This window comes from Tiliqua scincoides, chromosome 4, assembly GCF_035046505.1.
Source record: "Tiliqua scincoides isolate rTilSci1 chromosome 4, rTilSci1.hap2, whole genome shotgun sequence".
Taxonomy (NCBI): Eukaryota; Metazoa; Chordata; class Lepidosauria; order Squamata; family Scincidae; genus Tiliqua; species Tiliqua scincoides.
In genome coordinates this window covers 211,431,595-211,456,473 of record NC_089824.1, presented here as the reverse complement: position 1 = coordinate 211,456,473, position 24,879 = coordinate 211,431,595, and the positions used below count along the sequence as shown (strand labels likewise).

Genomic DNA, 24,879 nt, shown 5'->3' with positions numbered 1-24,879 from the left:
ACTAACTGCTGGGATTACTGAGCTGTGTATCATCACCATGCCTTGGAGTGACAGTTATGGTAAGGAGAGTTGCTAATGGTTGAATTACTGCAGGCTTCCATCAACAGGCATGTAATATTATAGTTACCAGGATAGTGGGCAGTGTTACTTAAATCTCTTTCCCATGCAAACATTTCAGTGAAGATTTGGCTAGCTTCTCTCAAAATTGACCATGTGTAGCAACACGCACTTATGAAAACCGATACGCATCACTGTAAATTGTGTGTTACCCATTTCCATAATTAGCATAGGAACAGCTTTAATGCTGAGCAGAAACATTGTGAGGTCTCTTCGAATACATGATCAACTATATATCTCCCCCCCCTCCCTGTTTGGCAGCTGAAGGTACTCCCTTGCAGTGAAAGACTAGCTCCTCATAGTGGGGTAGCATGGAAACCCTCTAGCAGGGATTTTCTCACTACTAAACAAACTGCAAAGATTTAATTAAAAAAATTATGCTTCTCCAACCTGTAAAACACCACCATATACTTTTATGTCCAGATACAGGTTTGTGAGGTTTTTTCCCCCTTCATTGTGACACATTGCTTCAGCTCAGGGGGTATCAAACTCATTCATATAGTGGGCCAGTTAGCATTCATGGTGCCTGCTAAGGGGCGGAAGTGACATCATTAAGCAGGAAGTGGTGTCATTGAGCAGATGATGACCAGAAATAAGCACTTCGTTCTCATATAGAAATTCATTAGCTGCAAATGACAAAAATGTACAAATCATAATTTCAAGATATGCGAGAGGCCCACTTAACATGGTGGGAGAGCCCAATTATAATGGGGACTAGAGAAATTGCTTCCAGGGGGTGTATCTGGCCTGTGGGCCTTATGGTTGACACCCCTGCTCTAGCATTTAAATACTAAAATTTGCAAACGGCATAGACCAACAAAAGTGACTGGATCTCTCCTTTTGCGGAACATGTTGAAACTTTGCCCACGGGATTCGAGTATATAGCAGGTTACATCCTTTAGAATGCTAAGAATCTCCACCAGCTTTCGTTTTAGCAAGTTGCTAGACGGCATGACTTGGAGCAGAAAAATAAAGTGAATATGTTCACTGATAATGGAATGCAGACTGATGGGATTTTGTTCTGAACTCACAGTGGATGCTCATTTTTGCCCTATACTCTAAGAACATAAGAACAGCCCCACTGGATCAGGCCATAGGCCCATCTAGTCCAGCTTCCTGTATCTCACAGCGGACCACCAAATGCCCCAGGGAGCACACCAGATAACAAGAGACCTGCATCCTGGTGCCTTCCCTTGCATCTGGCATTGTGACATAACCCATTTCTAAAATCAGGAGGTTGTGCATACACATCATGGCTTGTACCCCATAATGGATTTTTCCTCCAGAAACTTGTCCAATCCCCTTTTAAAGGCGTCCAGGCTAGACGCCATCACCACATCCTGTGGCAAGGAGTTCCACAGACTGACCACACACTGAGTAAAGAAATATTTTCTTTTGTCTGTTCTAACTCTCCCAACACTCAATTTTAGTGGATGTCCCCTGGTTCTGGTGTTATGTGAGAGTGTAAAGAACATCTCCCTATCCACTCTGTCCATCCCCTGCATAATTTTGTATGTCTCTACATTCCTTCTGTCATCCTCCTCTAGTTCCTAATAACAGAGAAGGTACATTTTCTGCAAAAACTACTGCTTCACTTGCAGTTGGGTTTTCCTTAAGGTGTTTCTTCCCAGTGCTGCATATGCACAATAGGGACCAAATGTGTACACCTGTGGGCTGGGCAAAAATGAGTTAATGAAAAGCGTGGGTGTTTGTAAATATGCAGTAAAAGTATTGCTAAGAATTTGCTCTGTCCTTCCAACAGCACCACATACATCCGTGCCCTGCCTGTGGGATGATATACAGAGCTGATGAACACCACCCCCCTGTATTGCCAGTCCAAGCTGAAATCGCCATGCTGCTCAGTGGGCGTTGGGTCAGTTTGCGGTGTGAGGTGCGTCCAGCGGTGCTTTTCCTCACAAGATACTTCACCTTTCATGGCAACAACCGCAGCTGGGAAGGCTACTATCGTCACTACTCTGACCCTCTTTGCCAACAGCCAACGTTTACAGTTTATGCCTCAGGCCACTACACACAGGGAGCTCCATCCCTCATCGTGAGAGGAGGCACAGAGCTGGTCTTCAAAGTGACGCAGGCTCGGGTGACACCCATGGACCAGACAACTGTGGCAATGCTGAACTCCTCTGACTTTGGGAGCTGTGGGAAGGCCGGAGCTTGGAGCATTGGGCAGGAGCTAGACGTGACACATACAAACGGATGCGCAGCCCTGGGGATCAGGCTGCCCCACACCGAGTATGAACTCTTCAAAATTGAACAGGATGCCAAAGACCGCAGCTTGCTTTTCATTGGCGAGAGGCCTACAGATGGATCAAGCCCCAACACACCCAGCAAACGGCCCACCTCTTATCAGTCTCCTCTCCTCCAGTGTGCTGGACCTTCAGGTGCTTTCGCAAGGCACTTTCAGCCAAGCTACCACGGAAGGTTAGGTGCTTATATTCACAGCAGAGCATTAAAGCCATCACCCCCGGGACTCGTGTTGGCATTTCTAGCTGCACGGATGGTCTGGTGAGACAAACTCTCAGACTTTGCGCTTGCACAGAACCCAGATAGCTTTAGGGGTCAAGTCCTGCTTGTATCCTTGTCCGAATGAGCACACGTGGAATCTATTTTGTTTTATACCTTGCAGACATATACACTATATTTTCTTAAATGATGGCTGCACCTAATGGGTGATCTTTCATGCTTCTTATGTGCCTCCGCACGGACTTACAGTGTCTGACTCAGCATTCTTGGTTTTGAAAGGCAAGGTGGCCAGCTTTTTCAGTTGTGACTTAATTGAACACACCTCATTGCCCACTTCCGGGGGAATGCCCAAGAATAGATTATTTCCTCCCCACAAAGTTCTTACGTCTGGAGAAGCAAATCTAGCTTCACATGATAATTTGCCTGCCTGGGTAAGCCACACAGGAACATGCTGCCTACAGGGGAAGATGGTTTTCAATTTTCCCTCGAAGATGTCTATGCTCTCACCTATCCTGTTCCAGAGGATCCTCCTCTCCCCACCAGTGGATCTTTAAGGGGCTACTACCCCAAGAAGGGGGTGAGGAAGATTGCTTGTGGCACCCCCCCATGCACAGTTGTTATGCTCCAGCCCACTGTTTACCAGAAATATATGAAAAGCAAGCATTGGAGTTAGTGCTGCTTGTCTAGCTTCCATTTTATAGGTCAGATGCAGAGAAAGTAACACGTCTAAAAGAGGAAAATAATCCAAGGAGGGGAGATGGCAAGGAAGACTTTCATGACAGCTGTGCAGCTTCTCTTAACAAATGGATTTGCTTGCTTGTTTTAACAAAATACACAACAAGCTAGTGCTCTCCTTTTATGGTTCTTGCAAGGCAGGTGTTTTGAATTGCTTTCAGAGACTAAATTTGGCATATAGCAGCTCCTCCATATATTGTGTGGAATTCACATGACCTCTCCTGAAGAATTATACACAGCATTTGGTTAGGTGGAGAAGCCTGACAAATCTCAACTTCTAAAATAAAAACAAGATTCTAGTTCTCAGGGATGCTTGAAAAAGCAATGGCAAAAATGCTAGTACTAAGAGGCAGGCCTGTACAACATCGGCACAGCCAATGCAATTCAGTAGCCCTGAGGTTCTCAAACTGGGGCATCATGACACCCCTGCCTGAGAGCCTTAGCCACTGGCCCCTTATAGGGCAGGGAGAGGCAGCAGTGTGATTCCCAGGATCATGTCCTTGCCCTAGCAACTCCCCCACAAACTTACTGAGGGAGTAAAATTCCCTCAAAGTTTGAAAAATGCTGGCTTGGAGAGTAAATGTTGTGCAATTCCAATTTTGAAATGCCATTGTTGCACAGGTCTCATCACCCAGCTCCCCCAACTTTGATAATCCATTGAAGAGGAGCTATCCCTTGGTTAACTGAGAAGGTGCTCTGAATGGCTTATCTCCCAATTCTGTTCCTCTCTAGTGAAAAATACCCCTTTATCAGTTTCCCAGCATCATTAATCCTTCTTAATCAGTCAGTAAACAAAAATAACATCCAATTGAGTTGGCTCTGAAATACACAGCGCCTGGCAACTGGCAAACACTCTCACCTTTGTCTGATCACAATTTCAATTTGGCAGCTAGTAGTTGGAGCTGTCAGGTTCCGGTATAAGCAGCAACCCTCACATTCTATGAAGTGGTGATAAGTATTTTTTTTTTTAAGTATATAAGGAACTTTTCAGAGTACTGGTGACCTGATCTTCACTAACTCAGGATAATATAAAAAACCATTCTGCTCTTACTGCCTTCCTTTTGCAAAGATTTCCTTGGAAAGTGTTGCCCTTGCCAAATGCACCCATTTCCTTTAGTATTTTTCTTTTGAAAAAGCAATATGCGTTGTATATTTGCAAGGCTGTGGCTAATAAATAATTGGTAAGATTTACTGATGTACCAGTGGGAAACTGCATTAGGAACAGACTCAGATGCAATGCTCCACTTCATGTACAATTTTTAAGATAAAAAATGTATTACAGCATGTTTCTTCTGCACAGGAAACTCACGTACATAAACAGCTGCTTATCTGAAAAAAATGACCGTTTTGTCACTGGCATAATTACAGAATCCATTTCCACTCTTGTTGCTGACCAGCAGTGGGGCAGTATCTGAATGATTGGTAACATCTGACACACATCTGGTCCTCACTGCCTTGTCTGGTGGGGAACTTGGAATGAGTTGCTGAAATCAGAAATAAGGGGAAGAGCTCAGTGGCAGAGAACATACTTTGTATGGACCCAGATTCAGGCCCCAGCATCTCCAGTTGATTGTCAGGTAGCAGGGCTGGGAAAGTGTAGGAATACTCAAGACCCTGACAAGCTGGTGTGGGGTAAACAAACAGCATGGGGCTACTTAGAGTCATGTTTCAGCTCAGCATAATGCTAGGTACTCATAGAGCTCAAAGTGAAGATGCATTTTGGATTAAAAATCCATTCCCACTACAGGCATATCTTACTTGAAGGCACTTTGCTAATACAGCACTATTATTGGGGGCGGCGGCTTGCCTTGTTCTTATGGGGATTTGTAGCAGCAAAACATGCATTGGATGAATTGAGTTGACTGGTGCCATTTTGTTACCCATACTCCTATACCATACATACTGTATCATTTTTTACTTTTGCATCTTTTTTATGCTTGGCACTATTGTGCTTAAATATAGTGTAAATATGTTTTTAGAATTTATATGCGCTGGAAAGTAAAAAGAGCTGTGATTTACTTTAGGTAATATTAGGGGGAGAATGGTGGGATAGAAACAAAGTAAATAAATTTTTGCTTTAGGCTATGTTCTGGAACCAAACCAATGGTGATCTTGGCCTGTGTCATCTGGGGCCAGGACTACAAAGTGCTTGCTCCCCCCCCCATGCAACTCCACCCCCACGGAGCACATCTGGAGGTCTTCTGAAGGCCGGGAAAGCCTTGCACAGCCTCTTTGGCCATCAGAAAGGGAAAAAATAAAAATGGGCAGCAGGAGGGTGGGTCATGGTGCCGCCCTTGGGTGGTGCCCTGGGGTAACTGCCTCCCTGACCCCCCCATACACCAGTGAACCTAACCCACCAGATTATCAAGGTACGCCTGTACTCTTCTCTGCATACAGTCCCACACTTGATGGCACCAGATGTTGGCTAAGAGGTTCTCCCCACCCCCTCCTCACAGCTCAGCAAGTTATGCCAACAACAAATATGAGTAGAAGTAGTACCCAGCTTTGTGTTAGCAAACCTAGCATTTGAGTTTGAAAGATGCTGACACTCCATCCCCACCCAAAGTTCAATAAATTGCCCTGTGCATCAACCTTGTGTGGCTATGAAACGACTTCAGTTTTAATTGAGGGGTGGTGTAGAAGAGACAAGAATAAATAGTTCTCTTTGTTCTTCCTCAGCACAAGGTCTAAATTTCAAGTATATGGTCTGACATAACTACAGGAGCTTGGTTCCTGGATTCTGCACAGATAGCAAAATCCATGAATGCTCAAGTCTGCTTAAAAATGGTGTTAAATTGCATACATTTCATAAATTTGCGTAAATTGCCTAAAACCTAATGATACAAGGTAGATAAGAGCTCCAAATAGACTTGTGAGATGGTGGGAGGTACAGCAGGGAATCTAATACATTGTCAATCCACAGTTGGTCAAATTGGTGAATGCGCATACAGCGAGTCCATTGTGTATGAAAAATATAGGCATATCCACATATGTGAATATCTTCAGAGATCAGATCCGTTTATACAGCAGAACAAATCCCCACTTTACAGGCATTAGTAGCTTACTAGAGCTCTGACACACAGCTAACATGTATGACTGCATACCGGGGGGGGGGGGGCGTAGGTGCACAGAAGGGCACCTGCTGGGCTGGAGAGCAAAATCAGGCACCAGGGGAATGCCCACTGGGCCAGCACTGTCGAGATTGGCTGATCTGAGCTCTGGAGTTGGTAGTGCTCATGGCCCCCCCAACACAAACACTGGATCCGCTCCTGTTGCACAACCAATGCGGCTGGCTTTCTGCTGATGGGGCTGGCCTTCTTGGGTTTTGTTTTAAAAGAGACACTTTGATCCAGCTGCATAATCTGCTTCCATACATTAACTTCTTAATTAATTTAGCCATTTAGTTATTTGATTTTTCTCTGTAAACCGCTTTGTGAACTTTTAGTTGAAAAGCGGTATATAAATACTGTTAATAATAATAATAATAATAACAATAACAATAACAACAACAACAACAACTTAGAGATTCCTCTGTTCTTCAAAATTTAGCCAAATTGTTTAGGCAAGCAGTTGCCCCAGGCTTCACCCCAAAGTCCAAAAGAACAAAAGCAAGTTGGTACCACAAAGTCAACAGAAACCAGAATGCAGACATTGTGTGTTCATCCTGTAAACAGATACCAGATGCTTGTAATTAGCTCTTGGTACTTATTCTGCCTGGAAAAAAAAAATGCTCACATTCCTTTTAGCTTCTTTCATTTTCCGTTTCTGAAACAGCAGTAGGTCATCTAAATGCATGTTTGATTGAAGCAATTAGCAGGCCTTGGGCTGGGTGACCATACTTGGAACAATACGATAAACACAACATTACCCATATAAATAAAAAAAGGCTATAAACAGTTGGTAGAAGTGTTGTTAAAAACACATTAAAAACACAAACTGCCACACTTTGGTATTTAAGATGTTTTCCAGAAATTAAAATAGATTACTTTTCCAGTTAGAAATAATACAGTGGCTGCATCTGCCAGCCACTGTATCACCTGCCCAGTACACTTTTAAAGCATTTAAGATTGCTTTCTGCCCTTTTCAGCTTTTTCAAATAGTTAAATCTGTGAAACAAAACCATTTTCAAATGCCTCTAGCAATTGGTTATAATTCCCAATGACAGAGAACAACCTGTTCCCAAGAGACTGGATTTTATTTAAAATTTTAAAAACCAGACCAACCTCTAAGCCTTCAGAAGCAAAGGCACCACGGTGTCCCAGGTTTACAGAAACCAGGTACAGAGATTGCTTGCCTGAATTGTTCATCATGGTTGGGGGCCCTACAAGATGCTCTCCCCCTTAGATAAGAACAAACTAAGTATTATCTTCTGCGGGGGGGGGGGGGATCTCATTCTTTGTTTGGGGCAACAGAATGATCTTCATTCAGCAATATGAAATTTTTCATATTGGCAGAAATCCGGCAGATCAAGCCATTGGAACTATTCTATGCTTTCATCTAGAGTTTAATTGCCAACACACTTTGTTACCTTTGTAAACTGGAAGATTGCAGTTGTACCCATGCACAGTATACCCTTTCCAAAAAGTCTTGGGAATCCCTTAATCCAGTGGTTCTCAAACATTTAGCACCAGGACCAACTTTTTAGAATGAGAATCTGCCAGGACCCACCGGAAGTGACATCAACAAGCAGGAAAATTTTTAACAACCCTGGGCTGCAATCCTACCACACTTACCCAGGAGTGGAAGTGACATCAACAAGCAGGAAAATTTTTAACAACCCTGGGCTGCAATCCTACCACACTTACCCAGGAGTAAGTCCCATTTAATCATTGTTAAAAGATTATATATAGCAGCTTGTTAAAAATACAGGACTAATATTTCCCCAAATGCAGTCACATACCATGGTAGCATTAAGTCTAATATACTAAAAATAAAATATTGAAATGAATGGGGACCCACCTGAAATTCGCTTGTGACCCACCTAGTGGGTCCCAACCCACAAACACTGCCTTAAACACCTGCTTCATATTATGAACTGGAGAATAAAACACGGTTAGAAGAACTGGTATCAGAATCAGGCAATTAAGCTTCTTGTTAATGATCATTTTGCAAGGGCTGCTGTACAAGAGTAATAAAACAAGGACAAAGTTCCATTAATTTTGGGGAGAAGATTTATTTGAATTTTTTTTAAGATGCTACATAGTCAAACAGGATTGGTCTTTTTTTTTTTTTAACAGCATAGAACTAATTCCTACTAATTTATTTTCCCCTACATAGACTTTTTATATACAAAAAAGTTTCCTGACCTCTGTTTTCCCCAATGTTTAGATGATCAAAACTGACAATTATGTGGTGCCCAATGCATTAGGAGGCAGAAGAACCCATCATCACTACAGCAACAAAAGGAAAATATAGTTCTATTCACCAACTTGGAACAGGTGCCTTTTTATTTTATTTTATTTTGAACCAATTATAGCAGTAGTCAGATTTCTGTGACAATAAGGAAAACATGAGATGAAATACATTTAAATAAGTTAAATATGCATTAAACATCTGAATATAAAGAGTTTAACTCAGCTAAATGAACCAACAGCAAGAGTAGCTTGGTCCCCTTTTGGAAGAACAAGGCATTGTCCTTCATTCCACATAACCTGTCATGCAGATGACTGCCCAGTGATGCCTTTTAATCAGCCAACAGGGGCTGCATTCGGTTCCTTCTAGCTTTTCTCTGCTCAAGCATCAGAAATCAGTTCAACTGAAAACAACTGGAGGTGTCCTGATGCTGTGTGTTTAAATCTACTCATATATATCCTGCCTGAACCACACACAGGGCAACTCAGCTGCCTAAAATCAGGAACTCCATCCACATGAGTTCCATGCATAACATCCCTAGATTCTTGTCTTTTTTCCAGCACAGCTTGCAATCCAAGTCACTCTCCATCTCCCTGGATGCAGCACCATTCAAGAATCAGCATATATCTTTCTAAGCTGCATTCCCAAGAGGAGTTGCTAGAGAGAGCTGGAAAACAGCAGATGCTGAACTAAGATCATCTACTGGTGGACACCAAGAACAAGCCCTCATCCCTTCTCAGGACAAAGACCTAGTCTCCAAAAGTTTCATGAGAAAGTAACTGATAGAAAGGAAAAACAAGATTATGCAAGAGACAAGACACAACACAGTTTGTGGTTAAGCACATGGGACTTCGCTCTGGGTGGAAGCACTGAGGAGGAAAACATCTTGAGAGGGAGGGAGCGCAAGGATGTGACGGATACGGGGCAGAAGCACATGGTCCCCATTAATGCGGTGCCATCAGGAGTGAAACAGACAGGAGGAAACTATTTTATCTGACAGGACTAAGAAAGGGGGGGTCAGGGCACACAATGAAATGGCCCATGTTGCTCCTCTTTCCCCAAAGCCTAGTTAAAATGGGAGCTGCATCCTTAGTTCAGCCTGGAACACTTTGGTGCCACAATTGACCAAGGCAAGAAAGTGGGCCCCTTCGGTATTCAAACCAACACTGTCATCCAAGTTTCGCTCATTACTAGTGTCACTGAGAGCTAAAGGAATGCTACTGACTGCCATCCTTCTCAACTGCTCCTGCTCCTATAGCTAAGGACAACTCCGAAATCCCGAGAGCTTTTGATTATACTTATCCTGTACGCAGGCCAGCTGGGACCAAGTGCAGAAACACCACCTGCTCTTCAGTTCTGGCGATGCCAGGTTCCCTTCTGGGTCATGAATCTGCTCCAGGACCTTCTCCCTTTCTGCCCTTTCCTCCCAGAGTTCTTATCCTCCACAGCTGCAATGACAGTGGTTCACAGTCCCAGTGGACAGCCCAGGACCTAGAGAGGCAGAGCCATGCTTACAATTCAGAGTGTACTGTGATAGCTGCTTAAAGAGCTACACTGCTGAGAATGAGACCCCAAGTCATACCCACTCGACAGAACTGTTAGTGATGAGGAGGAATAGTGGGTTAACCTATTGTACAGAAAGCCACCAGCCTTGCCTGTCTAGGCCAACTTCAAATAACGAGAGGACCAACTCCTTCTTTGGAGGAAAAATTATTTCTCCACTGAAGAAAAAAGTCCATTAATATGTGTCAAGGTCCAAGAAATGCTTAAAGTGACTTTTTTCCCCAAAAAATGCACTGTTAGTGTTAAATTCATGATTTCTTCCTCACTGCTCACCCTAAAGACAATTACTCTTTCTTCTCCTGCTTTAATTCCTTGTACATTTTAAACTTTCTAGAAGATTATGTTATGTTAATGTTATATTTGTGCAGGGGGTAAAAATTTAAAAGGCAAGACCTGTGAGATGTCATACATTTTTTTTAAACATTTGTTATGAATAAATTTAATCCAATGATATGGCAGATCCATCAATCCAATTTACAATACTCAGCATGCTGCCTCTACAAGGCGATTTTCCCTATAATTACGCCAACAATAAAGAACAAAACCACCAGCGCAAGTAGTCTAGTGCTGAGACCCTCTTCCTTCACAACAGCTGCTGAAGCAGAGATTGGGTGGTTTGTCTGGGGTGCCTTCCTCATTCGCAATCCATCTTCTTCCTGCAGCATGGAGATGGGGAAATTTTTAAAAAAAACAACTGCTGTGAGTTCAGAAGCTCAGCATTCCTGAGCAAGGTGACACAATCCCTTCCCAAACTCAAGCTCCTGCACCCAGGCCTATTTTGTGGTTTAACCCATTTCTGCCCAACGTTGCATATATGCAGCAGGGATCAAATGTGTACACCTGTGGGCTGGGCAGAAATGGGTTAATGTAACCAGAATTCCTGCCTGACCAGTTACCTACGCACAGAAATTTCAAGTTCAGTCTAGATACTACGCTGAGCAGGAAACCTACAAAGCTCTAACCTCTATTAACCTCTATGGGCAGGAGGTCTGGTCTAGAGGGTAGAGCCTCTGTTTGCCTGAAGATAACATCCGCAGGTCGTCAGTTCGAGGCAGCTGACAAGCTGAGCTGAGTTATTCCACCTGCTCTTTGGTGTGAGTGAAGAAGCGTCTTGGCTGCCCTCCATGTGAGAGATGAAGGAGCTGCTTGTCAGAGCTTGCGTGGGAGGAAACTGGAGACCAGAATGTGATACCAGATCAGAAAGATCCATCTGAAATGATGTGGTTCTTGAAAGATAGAACCTTTCTTCAATTGTAAAAATCCCTACAGGGATTTAGAACAGCCTGCCTATGTAAAGCGCCTTGAATAAAGTCTGAGGAGAAATCTGAGGACCAAGAAAGGCGGTATATAAATCCCTATACTACTACTACTACTACTACTGCCAATACAACAATTAACCATGGTTAGACTCAGTAGAAGAATCTGCACCAAGATGAAACTTGTATGAGACAAAGCACACTTCCCCAAGTGTTACATTTTGTTGAGACAAATTTCAATCCCACTCTTTAATCCAAAGGCTCTCAGAGAACTGAACACCACTCAAAAAACACACACACATACACACACATAAAAAGAACAACCAATAACAGACTAGTTGCAGGTTGGAACACAACAGACAAAAGCAAAATATAAATGGTTTGAGTGGCTATCTTGTGCCAAAAAGCTTCCTGCAGAAAGCATTCCAAAATTGGGACACCACCATTAATGAGACCCCATCTTGAAAACTACCATATTTTCAAAGGTGAGACTTTAAGATGATCTTTGCTTGTGGACAGTGTATCATAAGCACATTAACACTCTTCTATCCTGGTCAAAACAAATTCTGCCATTAAGCACTGAACAAAAAAAAAAATAGTTTCCGTAAAAATAAAGTTACACACATGCAATAATCTACACTTACCTTAAATTGTTTATTCTCCTCTCGTAACCTCTGAACTTCTGACTGAAGCCTCTTGCATTCTTCCATTACTTTCTTAACTTCACTGTCATCCAAAGAAGAACTTAATGATTTAGACATTACAGAAGATTCTGTCTTTATTGCAGCTGTGGATATAATTTTATTTATTTCTACATCATGCTGCGGGAACAAGAAAAGAAAAAAGTTAATAATGCCACTTTATTAATATGACAGAAAGGCAGAGCCCTAGATCTTTAATTCTAAGACCACACAGCTCCCAGGTACAACCATGAATCTGAGTCAGGGAACCACTTTTTAGCTCTACATTAAATGCTGCACTAGATGAGACTAGTACCAGTGGGGTAGTTCACTGAACTGGCTTTTATTATAAGAAAAGCCACCATCCCCTGATAAATATTGAAGTTATTGGGTAAACTGAAACATATGGCCAAGTAAGGAGCTGAGAACTAGATGCCGTAACCCTGAGCTAAACTCTGCAGAAGTGAAGTGGCAGATTTCTACCAGTCTGGTGAACAGTCTTTGGGGACACTCACTCTGAGTGTGTTTCAAGGAACTTGAAAGTACCAGACCCTGACAAAGACTGCTAGAACCCACTGGGAGAGCCACCACTCCCTCCAAAACATTATACTGCCCCTGGCGTTGGAATCCGGGGAAGGGGGGCAGCCCTGGTATTTCAAGGGCTAGAGGCTTCCAAGTATGGATGCCTTAGTACCTCCTGAAAAAATTACATTAATTCCTAAGATACCAGATCACATCACCCCTGCAACTTCCAGGTTCCTTACCCTCTCTAAAAATTCCCAAGTCATCACAACACAGTGCATATGTTTTAAAACTGTTTGATTAGATGTGGGCATCTATAGTACTGTTATTAACAGTTATTAACAACTGTGTATGTGCATCGGCAACTAGAATTAAACAGGGCAAAATACCTGATACAGGTATAATGTTACTCAAACCAAGGGCAGTGTGTCAGGCCACAAAGCCTTAAGTGTCCAGTAATTGCATATCATATTATTGGCAGGCATAAAAGAAGCAACCTTGAAACTTCTCTTTAACTAGCACTTTCCTTCTACTCAGTGGCAGTGAGCAAGCAGCTCACAGGCTGTGCAAAGGCAGCTGCTCCATGGTTTAGGACAGGGGTCAGCAACCTATGGCCACCCAAAATCATCTGGCCTGTAGTACCAAAGAGATATATACACCCAGCCCACTGTGCTCCTGAAAAAGAATTCAAGTTGTAATTCTATCTCTGTAAGGCTTGCAGTATAAGCAGACCAAGGGCAGAAGCTTCTTTTGAGCATCATTCTCTATCTGGGCATACATCTTTCCACACCGTGCCCATCTCTTTTCTTAGTTCTGTGGCCTAACCAGGAGTTTTGCATGTGTTCTTATTACTGATGGACCCAATATCTGGCTTCTATGCCAAAGAGGGTTGCCAGCCCCTGATTTAGGAGATGCCTGAAGACTGTTGGGAAAGTTGGGAACAGGCTACAAATTGCCAAGTGTTGCACAATCACTCACGAAGGCCGAAATAACTGGCTGAAACTCTAGGGGCACTGCTGCAGTATAGAAATCAGTTTAGAATACCAGCATGAGTCAATGTAATCACTGTTCCTGTGTTTCAAAAGTACAGGAAGAAACACCAAGGGAGGGGCTCATGCTCCAAACCAATTTAAAGTAATCAGCTGGTTCTCTCTAATCACACCAATTCCTAAGAGGAAGATGCTTTTGAAGGGAACTCCTCTGTAAAACCTCTAGAGGTATCCTACACACCCTTCCCCTGGAACTTCTGGAATGCTCTGTTCCGTGTCCATCAATGAAAATTAGTCTCAAGATCAAATACCAAAAATAATTACTAAACAAAATAGCTTGCTACTGCTTGTCACAGGTATCTTGCTAGAACATTTAGCGATTAACAAAAACCAACTCTGAAAAAAATTCAGTATTATCTGCTGCAATATGCTGCATTCCTCCTTTCACATGGCCACAGAAGCAGGAAACAGGTAAATACATAGGACTTAAACTCTAAAACATTTTGAAAGACACACATTTCTAAATATGAAGTGTTGCTCTCATCTCACCAAGCTCCTTCATCCCACATCAAGACAGTGCTGATGCCTGATTTCTTGCTACAGCCAAATCTAGTCTGGTATTTTTGACCCTAAATAAAAACCAGGGGGAAAAAATCCACTCCAATCTGGCAAAGCAGGGGAAGTGCTGGAGTGTGTGATGCCCACCATGTATGAAATCACATTTCATTCATACAGGCTAGTGCTTCAAGCAAGTAACTGAACAGTCCAGAGTTTTCAGAAGCCAAATCGCAGACAGTCTTATTTATAAGGAGCAACTGCTTCCACCAAGTACATAAAATACTATCATACTCACAGGTTTATCATTTTCTGCTGGCAGCTCAAACACACATCTAAGTTTGGAATCCATGAGTTCTTCTGGTTTTGCTTCTTTCCACTAAAATGGACAGAATGGGGGGGGCAATTTAAAGAGAGACTGAGTTATTGACAACTGCTTCAAAACAATGCAATTCGCTTCCTCACCAAGGCACAACGTGCTTTGCTGTTTCACAAGGTGCTGGATCATTTTTGACTTGGTACATTTAATAAGCTGTTATTCAGGTTTTAAAGGGACACTTTGTTCCAGTCACTTGAAAAAACTGATCTGTCTGAGCCTTTGGGGTGAAAAGGGGGGGGGAAGCTACACATCGGAATAAACAGTGTTTCATAGCTTATGAGAAGGTTTAAGAGGAATTAAGAATAGTACCTATTTGCAAACACTTAGCATTCCAAAAACACATTCACACATAGCACAGTTCATCTCATGGCCAGATGGCATAGGACAAGTCGCCTAGCGGCTAGATCCATTTTATTTAACATGGTATTTCCTATAAGGCGGAGTATGCCAAAGAGCGAAAATGCAGTGGGACTGCTACTAACAAGGCCAACTTGTTCCACAAAGCATGCTGAATTGTAGGTTGCACACAGTGTGTCCACAACAGCAATTTAGATGTTGTAAACAGGAGGGCTGTTTGCTACAGTTGAGGGTAAAATGCTTTGCAAATGCAAACCAGTGGCATCAACATCATCCCACGGAACCAGCAAACTTCCCCTCCTAGATGTCAGAATACAATTAACCATAGTTATTGCTGGCATTTCCTGCTCTTTCCAGCGTGCATGTGAGTAATCAGGATCATTACAACAGCCTACTAGTTTATTTCAAACAACTTTTAAAATAACAATATTCATCAATTTGTGGATTTTAAAGGGACACTTTGTTCCAGCCACTTGAAAAAACTGATTAATCAACATTAATCCAAAGTTAGTTGTACAGATGACACGTCAAAACACAGAAGAGCAAAATAACTTTCAACACTGCATTATTTCATAAATCAAGATAGGGTCAAACATGACCACGGTGCTAAGCAACTGATCCATGCAACTGACATGGCTTAATTACAGATCTAGTTCAGGTGTGTCATACAATGCCAGCAGGCAGGATGTAGCCCATGGAAGCTCTTTATCCAGCCCCAGTGATAACCGAGCACCACCATCAGCTGCTCTCAGCTGGTGAGCTTTGAAGTGATGCACCAACAGAAGTGGCATTGCTGAAAGGGTGGCACTGGGACAGTCCAATTATCATGAGGGCCACCCTTTCAGTAGCACCTGCAGAGGTGTCGCTGCTAAAGGCGCAGGCCACAAGGTAAGTGGGCTCTCCCAGTTCCACCCTTTCAGCAACATTGCTTTGCAGAGACACTGAGAGGGAGAGATTGAAGGAGGCCTTGGAAGATGAGGAATGGTAAGGGGGAAAGGAGTAGGCCAAGAGGGGTGAGAAAACAGGGAAGGGAACTGCCAAGACCCTTTGGGATCACAATTATCATGTGGTCTGCCCTTTTGGCAGTGCTGCTTCTGCTGAGGCACTGAGCACCTCTCAGTTACTAAGCTGCAAAGTGATGCCCTGGCAGAAACGGCACAGCTGGAAGGGCAGCCTGCATGATATACGAGTTCTCCTATATTTATTTATAGAATTTATATCCCACCTTTCTGTCCCAGCAAAGGGCATTCGAGGCGGCTTACAAAAGAAATCATATAAAAACATAAAATATATAAATACGTATAAAAATAAAACATTTAAAAACAATAAAACTTGGAACCTAAAATTAAAATACATAAATAAAAATAAAAAATAATAAAAGCCATGCCCCCTTGTATCAGCATTACAAGGCTTTTTTAAATAAAAAGGTCTTAAGCCCCCACTGAAAGGGACTCTAAAGAGGGAGCCGTTCTCAGTTCTGGGGGAGGGAGTTCCACGGATGGGGAGCCACCACCGAGAAGGCCCTCTTTCTTGCCGCCATCCCCCTCACCTCCACTGGTGGAGGCATAGTCAGAAGGGCCCCCTCTGATGACCTGAAAGGATGGGTCAGATTGTATGGAAGGAGGCGGTTCCGAGCCGTATAGGGCTTTAAAAGTTAAAACTAGCACTTTGAATTCAGCCCAGAAAAAACTGGCAACCAGTGTAGCCGCCAAAGCAGCAGCCCAACTGAGTCAAACCGATGAGCCCCAGCAACTACACGGGCGGCCGCATTCTGCACTAATTGTAGTTTCCAGACCGTCTTCAGAGGCAGCCCCACGTAGAGCACATTGCAGTAGTTTAATCAAGGTTTGCATATTTTCTCTACTGTCAACTGCAGCTAATGAGTTACTAAGTGAGAATAAGAGTACTAACTTCTGATCATCAACTACTTAATGACATCACTTCTATCCCTCAACAGGCACCATAAATGCATATTTGGCCCACTGTATGAAATGAGTTTGATATTCCTGATCTAGACGCTGCAATGTCATTCACACAGAATGAAAGTATATCACCTTAGCATACCACTTCCCGATACTTACTACTGCTTCCATGTCTGAAGTATCAGGTGGTGCAAACATTGACTGAACCATGAACTTGTGTTTACTTTTCTCATTAGGATCATAGTCGAAAGGCTGTAGCATCACTGAAAAGAAAAAACATCATCACTGCATTAGAATGCCAGCATTTGCCATCATATCTGCATCACCAAGACATTTGATCTGAAGGTTCAATCTGAATTTCGGAATTACAAGTTTCCACATGTAACCTTAGTCAAAAGGTTAAGACAAATTGCACAAATGAACTTAACAGATGAATACGGGAAGGTAATTAATTTAAAATACCTTGTGTATCACTGTATTTCTTGGTGTAAAGTTAGGTTGTACCCACAAAGAAGAAGCCCCCATCCAATTTCCAGCTATTCCTCTCCCTAACACCCAACACCACCTGCCAAAATTCCCTCTCTTATACAGGATTGGTTGGCAACCTTCAGTCTCGAAAGACTATGGTTTAAGCCTACAGCACCCGGTATTCCCAGGCAGTCTCCCATCCAAGTAGTAACCAGGCCTGACCCTGCTTAGCTTCCGAGATCAGACAAGATCGGGCATGTGCAGGGTAACAGTTGCACCCTACCTCATCCCAAGATTGGAGTTCCTCCTGACCCCCAGAAACAGTTTTTCTGGGAACTGATGGGGGTAGGGGTTGTTCACCTGTGCAAGCTATCTTCTGCTCACACAAGGTTAGGAACCATTCTATCCTGCATACCATCACAGTCACCCATGCATCGCTAAGATTATAATGGAATTGTTACACTCACTCACTCACTTTCTATATACTGAGTACAACTGCAACAACATCTGCAGAATAAAAACAGCGTAACTTCATCACCACATTCTAAGATGATTAAAACACCTGGAAAAATTCACACACAAAGAGGTCTTTGCCCAATTCCAAAGGGACACTGAGGTAGGTGCCAGGCATGCCTCCCTGGGGAGGAAAGTCCACCACCATGAGGTCCTCTTCCTAGTTCTTCCTATGTCACTTGGGTACCCCCACCATGTGAAAGGAAAGGTTCCAAGGAGCCTTGGACCTTCAACAAAAGAACAAGAGCGTTTCAATGTAAAGATCACTACTGGCAACAGGTTTTTCCCTTGCTTTCCTATTTACATTAGTTTAAACTTTTTTCGCAATCACAAGCTTCACAAAAAAAGTGACACTAGTTGACATTACAAGTTTTAGAATTCTGTACCTCCCCCAAATCTCTTTAGAGTTAACTTGTAATACAACACAATATAGTAAGCCAGGGGTCTCCAAACCCCGGCCCGGGGGCCAGATGCGGCCCGCAGCAAGCCTCTATCCGGCTCGTGGCCAGCCTCTTGTCCCCTGAAAGCCTCTGGCCCACTCGACTGAACATGACCAGAGCTGTGCTCCGATTGCATCTGGAGGGTGTTCTGAGGGTCGGAGAGGCTGAGTGAATGAGCCCACTCATTCATTTATTCATGCATCTAAGTTCCATCTCTAATTTATTTATTTAAATTTTATATTTAAATTTTTTTCCAGCCCTCAGCACTGTGCCAGATATTTCATGCGGCCCTCTGGCCAAAAAGTTTGGAGACCCCTGCAGTAAGCTCTCACTTAGTTGTTATATTTTAACATTGTTTTGTTTTAAAGTTGGTCAGCGGTTCTCAGTCTTCTAACTTCTGCATGCCCTGCAGCTGCTTAGGGACACCGGAAGCCGCTTCTGGGTCATGCTAGGCCTGCAACCCACTTCCTTGGTCTTGTCGTGCCCCAGAATGCCACAAGCAAGACATTCTAGGGCACGACAATGCTTAGTGCGATAGGAAAGCGTTCAGTGAGCCCACCACTTGAGAGGATGTTACTGAACCTTCCTACGGTACAATCGGTTTAATTACAAGTCATTTTGCTTAAAGCTGCAGTTTCTAAGAACTCATCAACAAAGTGAGGATTTGCTGTACAAGTTAAAGTTTTAAGATGCATTCAGGTGGCAAGAGAAATGGTTAGGAACTTAACCAATAGCAATTTAGTAATTTTCCAACATGGTTGGGAAAGTCAAGCAAGCAAGCTACAGTAGACTTCTGTGAGAGGCAAGACATCAAAAGGGTTCATGCTTTTCTAATCCGTGATTATCCTGTGGGCATTTCTAGGTGCATTAAGCCACATGCAATTTTTTTGAAAAGAACAGAAGGTAAGAATTAAGTAGTGCAAATTGACAGAGCTAGTCAAACTTAAGCATTCTACAAATGTCTTTTCTTAAGGTCTGACCAGTGTAATACATATAAGGTAGTTATGTGCTAAATTTATCTCTTTCCTGCCATGAACTCCACACAGGTTGACCAGAAACAATGGAGGACAGAGTGCCTATACTTTTAACCAGTGTATAGAAGAGGGAATTTTGGCAAGTGTAGCTTTTTAAACCCTTCCATGTTGAGCTGCATCTGCCAAAATTTTCTCTTCTATACACTGGTTAAAGGTATAGGCACTCACTCCTCTATTGTATCTGGTCACCCTGATTCCACACAACCTGCAACATTAGACAAAACACAGTTCAAGTCATTCTACATGCCAACATCAAAAGCAGTCGAAAAATGTCACCGCTACAAATTTTGAGTGGCATTTAGTGATAGTGACACGAACCAAAGCTCTCTCCAAAAATGGAAGGAGCGTTCCTGGTACACACAGGATCCTTTGTGAAATGCTCTTTCCATTTATGGATTATGTTTCTGTTCAAGGAACAGTCACCATCACCAAATGCCACCTTTAGCAATGGACACGATTTCCTACATCAGGTTAGTATTATTAAAAATGTAAAGAATGTGCACTACCAGGGTGATTAAAGGCAGCAAAAGAAGTCACAGCCAAAGTTGTGATGAAAATACAGCTAAATCCATGCTGTTATACACAGACTAAGTTGTTGCTAATAGCAACAGACTACATTCTTGAACAGCAAAGTTCACCACTGGGCAGTTAATTTCTTTAGCTGAAAGCATTTTAACAACACAGGATGCTACATCTGTTCAAAAAACGTTAGCTACAGACATCAAGCATGCAAGTTGCAACAGAACACTTAATAGAACTCTGCATGCAGAACACTGGTTTTCAAAACTATACAAGATTCTACACTTAAATTCCAGGTCTGTATTCTTTTCTAACCTCTTGCAGACCACGCTAGACATTCATCATAGCAGCATCTGTGTAAACAGTGGATTTTCACACTCAAAGACTAAAGACCCAACCAAAGTCCAAAGACCTGGCCTGTTTCTATTTCAATCCTCACCCACCTAGGACAGGAAAAGAAACACATGACATTTCCTCCCCTCCCTGAATTGTCAAAACAGTGATTCTATTGAAGCAACATCCTTTCCAAAGAAAAGGGAAGAGAGTCAATATCATAAATGCAGCTTGGGAAGAAGAAATAACCTGTGAAGGGCAAGGCTATGCAACGCTGTGGATTCATGTCTCTACTGACCCGAAGCACTTGCATTCCTGAAAACCTCTGGGCTTGCTCACTACTAAGCACTCATTTTTGTACAAGATGTTCAAAGCTAAGACAAGCTATTCAGAAGCTGCATTCTACAGCATCTTCTGCAATGGCACAGCTGCCCTATGGCACAACATTAAACCACCTCCACATTTGTTATCCCACCCTTTTCCCAGGAAGGGCAGGTCTATCAATTTTCCTAGGAAGCTCAGGAAGGGCAGGTCTATCAATTGCTACAGGCATTGACAGCTAAATGGAATCTCCAGGTTCAGAGACATTATACTGGCAAAAACCACACATGGGGTGGGACGGGGAAAGAAAAGAGAAAGGACAGCAGAAGTCTATTGCCTTCATGTCCACTGCTGGAAACAGAATGCTGATACAGATAAAGGTTGTGCCTCACTATCCACTGGGGTTCGGTTCCTGAACCCCCAATGGATAAAATTAGTGGATACCAAATCAATGGAAAAATAGTTTTAAAGACCCACTTCCAGAGGGGTTTCTTGCTTCTCCATTGTTACCCCAGAATGCAATGGTAGACACTAAACCACATTCAGCCACTAGATGACGTAAATAATGTGATCTAGTGCAGGGGTCTCCAGACTTTTGGGGCAGGGGGTCACATCAAATATCTGGTGCAGTGTTGAAAGCTGGGGGAAAAATTTAAATAAATAAATTAGAGATGGAACTTAGATGAGTGAATAAATGAATGAATAGGCTCATTCCAGTCTTCAGAACACCCTCCAGATGCAACCAGAGCACAGCTCTGGTCATGTTCAGTTGAGTGGGCCAGAGGCTTCAGGGGATAAGAGGCTGGATGCAGGCCGCAGGCTGCCACAGGCCGCATCTGGCCCCCAGGCCAGGGTTTGGAGACCCCTGATTTAGTGGAATGAAATAATTATTTAACAGCACAAATGTAGGTAATTTGATTCTGATGCTTTTTTCCTTGCTAAAAGGCATTTAAAAGTGGACCTTGTATCAGTGGTGAGTCAATCAGTGGATACCAAGGTCCCACCTATATATCATCAGGCTGATGCAACTGGGTTATTCTTATGCTTGAAGCTTATGAGGTAGCTGTTGTCCAGTCACACTCAACCAAACCACCTTCAGAAGGACCTTGAAAAGATAAAGTGCAATAGCCCTTCCCTGCAAGTACAACAATCTGATCTACAGATGTGATGAAGCAAAACGAAGCTATTCAAACCACTATTTACTGAAATTCTCTTTTGGAAGATCATTCCACTGATGAGCTGCTCTTTGACAAGTTTGGGTGCTAAATGAAACACCACCTTCCTTTATTCTGAAACACAAGACTTCCTGACCCAGTTGCTTCCTTTTAAGTACTTGAGAATTGCCTACATGCCCCCTTTAACCTTTGTATTCTCCTCCCTTAGCTTTTCCTACTTAAGGAAAGTCCCATTAAATTCACTGTGGGCCTAGCAGGGTGCCTATTGCTTTCATATTTTTGTCAAATAACTGTCGTCTTGCAAGACTGCACCCATCCCTGTCACTGCATTAGGGCAACTTGACAATTATAGCAAGATCAGCACAGTGAAACACTGGAGGGAAAGGGCTGATTTAAGCAACTCTGTGACAAATCACAAGAACAGACAGGGATGTGCTGACAGTGCTGTAAAGCATATACCAGCAGTTTCCTAAGGAACTGATGTGCATACATGCAAGGGATTTCTGAGGTCCAAGGATAGCAATTATATTTCAGGAAAGGTAGCTTTCCTGGGATGAGGAAGAGCTAAGAATGAGCTGCATTTGTAGCCAATGCATTTGTATTTGTAGCCAATGCATTTGTCATCTGAATCGGATGCATCATTTATTTGTGTCACCACTTGCTAAGGAAAACAAACTTTAAGGAAGTTGTGTCTATGAGCAGTGCTCCCTCCAGGGTCGTGCTGCAGCATGGACCCCATCAACGGCTGTGTGATGGTGTCTCCAGAAGCTCAGTGATGTCATCACCAGACTTCCAGGAAAGCCTAGCTCTGCAGAGATTGAACCTGCTAGTTCAAATTGGGTTCACACAGAGGACGTAAGCTAGATCACGCAAACGCACAAGAGTCCCACAGCAAGTCACTCTGATCCAGAGGTTAATTCTTATTTATGCTGAACATGCATGAAGGGAGAAGACAGTCTAATGTTGGAATTATCAGACTCAATTTTTGGTTTGCCAGCTATCTGGGAAAGCGATACATGCCTGTCCTAACATCAAAACTTGCTCATATTCCAACTATTCTCCTTAAATGCCCCTGGAAGAAGTAAACATGGAATTTCAAGTCTCAAAAAAACTCACAAGAATTAGAACAGCTGACCATAAAACCATGAAATCTTTCCCTCTCCTTCAGGAACATGAATTTCCCTGCTGGGTTTAGTCCTGGTTAAGAATTTAACATGAGTGATGTTAACTATGGTTAGTCCTAACTACGGCCAAGAATCTGAAGCCATGAACTATCCCAAAAGGCCCTCCCCCTATTTGTTTAACTATGGCTGAGCAACAGACACAGCTGTACAAAGCTGTGCACAGAACCCACAAAGTTCTGGTTCTGTGCATGCAGATCTTGACACAATTTTATTCATGGATCAGATCAAGAGCTGCAACTCTATGGGTTTGTTTTTACCATTGTGTGTGTGGGTGTGCGTGCTACTGCCACGCTCTTTATGTTGCAACTGGTAGTATTGTAGGGTGTTCCATTTCTGTCCCAAGTATGAGCAATGAGGAAATGCAGAGACATATTCTTGGTCAGACCCCAACAGTTCTAGAATTCCCTCCCCTTGGAGTATTGCCAAACTTCCTACAGTTTTGTGTAAAAAAAAAACCTAACATTTCTCCTGGGCTGACTCTTGATGGCTGCAGTCCAGCTGAGGGAAGGGTGGGGGCATTAGTTAGAAATTCTAAGCATTTGGCATTTCATGGAGTTTTACTTAGATGGTTTATCATCCCAAGTTTATTTTATAGTCTCTAAGCTATGAGCCTTTAGGGTGGTGGGGCAAGAAAAAAGTAAACATGTATTAATTAAACCGTGCTTTACAGAAAGCTGCACAAGAAATTAAGACCACATGATCTCCAAGAAGTTGGAAATGAGCTGCTTAAAGTTGCATCACATGTGGGAAATATGGAAGCTTAGAAGCAGAATTAAAACTGCTGAACACCAGATGGAAAGAGTCATACTTGAGATTCAAGCAGTGTTACAGACCAGCGCTTGCTCGCAATGTTAGACGACACCAATATGACTTCATCCTTTGGCCTTGCCCTTTAAGTGGACCAAGCACATTCGCCATGAACATAGAAGGCTATTCAGTGTTACACCAATTTGGAAAAAAGTGTTTGAACAAGCATGTGCAGAATGCATTCTCTCAAAGTCGGGGTGGGGGGACTTTGAAATCAAAATTAAATATTTCAATGTGAAACATACTGTTAGAGCGCAAATCTTGGCTTCTCAAGCTTTCAACCTTACTCAGTTTCACTATGTGCAAATTTTAGACATGTGAATGCCCAGCTGCTGTACTTATATCTGAGTAGCAGAACCATCAAAACTGGCAGTAAATGCCATTCACAAAGATGTACTGTACTACACCGGTTATTTGCAGTTGCCAGCACTGGAAATGTTCTGGCACATGAAAAGAGCTTAGAGCAGTGGTTCTTAACCTGTGGTCCGTAGCCCACAGGTGCTCCATAAGACCCTGTGGTCCACAAGGTCTCAGGAAAAATGAGATGATCACCTTCAATCGCTTTCAGCATCTTGCCCAGCAAGCGCTCCCCACAAACCACCAGAGAGGGTGGAGAACGGACTGCCTGTAGCAACACTTCAGTGCTGGCTGCAGCTGGGGACAGTCCTTTCTCCACCCTCTCAGGTAGGCCATGGGACTGCACTCGTTCAGAGAGATGCTTCCCCATGGACTACCAGAGTGGGTGGAGAATGGAGCTCCCACAGCTGCCGCCAGCATTCCCAGCATCTTGCCAAGCTCTCCCCCACGGACTACCAAATATAACTATTTTTTGTGTGCAAGAGGGCTGTGGGGGAGTTTTCAATATGGTCCACAACGATTCCAATTTTTATGCCTCAGTGGTCTGCAGGCTCCTAAATGTTGGGAACCATTGGCTTAAAGTCGGGGGCTACTTTCCTTTGGAATGTGAACTAGACAACATCACACACAGCATAGGTGAGGTCCAGGAGGACTTGCATGCTGCTGGGTGCCCTGCTTGCTAGAGAGCCAGCGGCACTTGCCCCATGAGAACAGATCATGGCCGCAAGCATGATACTTATGCATTGCTCAAGCTTTACTGGGAACTTCTGTAAGTCCTTGCTCTCTAGTAAGCAAAGGAACAAATTGCATTTCTTAGGAG

The 24,879-nt window shown here is 43.1% G+C and overlaps 2 protein-coding genes across 2 annotated transcripts in view; one reads left to right on the top strand and one right to left on the bottom strand.

Moving 5' to 3' along the window:
- APCDD1L (APC down-regulated 1 like) overlaps positions 1 to 4,684 on the top strand; it is a 46,397-nt gene extending 41,713 nt beyond the window's left edge. Inside the window, exon 4 of the mRNA XM_066625074.1 lies at positions 1,880 to 4,684. Coding sequence (XP_066481171.1) covers positions 1,880 to 2,644 — 765 coding nt within the window. The 3' untranslated portion in view covers positions 2,645 to 4,684. The remainder of the gene's footprint in view (positions 1 to 1,879) is intronic.
- Positions 4,685 to 8,486: 3,802 nt separating this feature from the next.
- VAPB (VAMP associated protein B and C) overlaps positions 8,487 to 24,879 on the bottom strand; it is a 46,366-nt gene continuing 29,973 nt past the window's right edge. Inside the window, exons 3-6 of the mRNA XM_066626218.1 lie at positions 17,068 to 17,171; positions 14,549 to 14,629; positions 12,149 to 12,325; positions 8,487 to 10,904 (exon numbers count right to left, since the gene is read on the bottom strand). Coding sequence (XP_066482315.1) covers positions 10,746 to 10,904; positions 12,149 to 12,325; positions 14,549 to 14,629; positions 17,068 to 17,171 — 521 coding nt within the window. The 3' untranslated portion in view covers positions 8,487 to 10,745. The remainder of the gene's footprint in view (positions 10,905 to 12,148; positions 12,326 to 14,548; positions 14,630 to 17,067; positions 17,172 to 24,879) is intronic.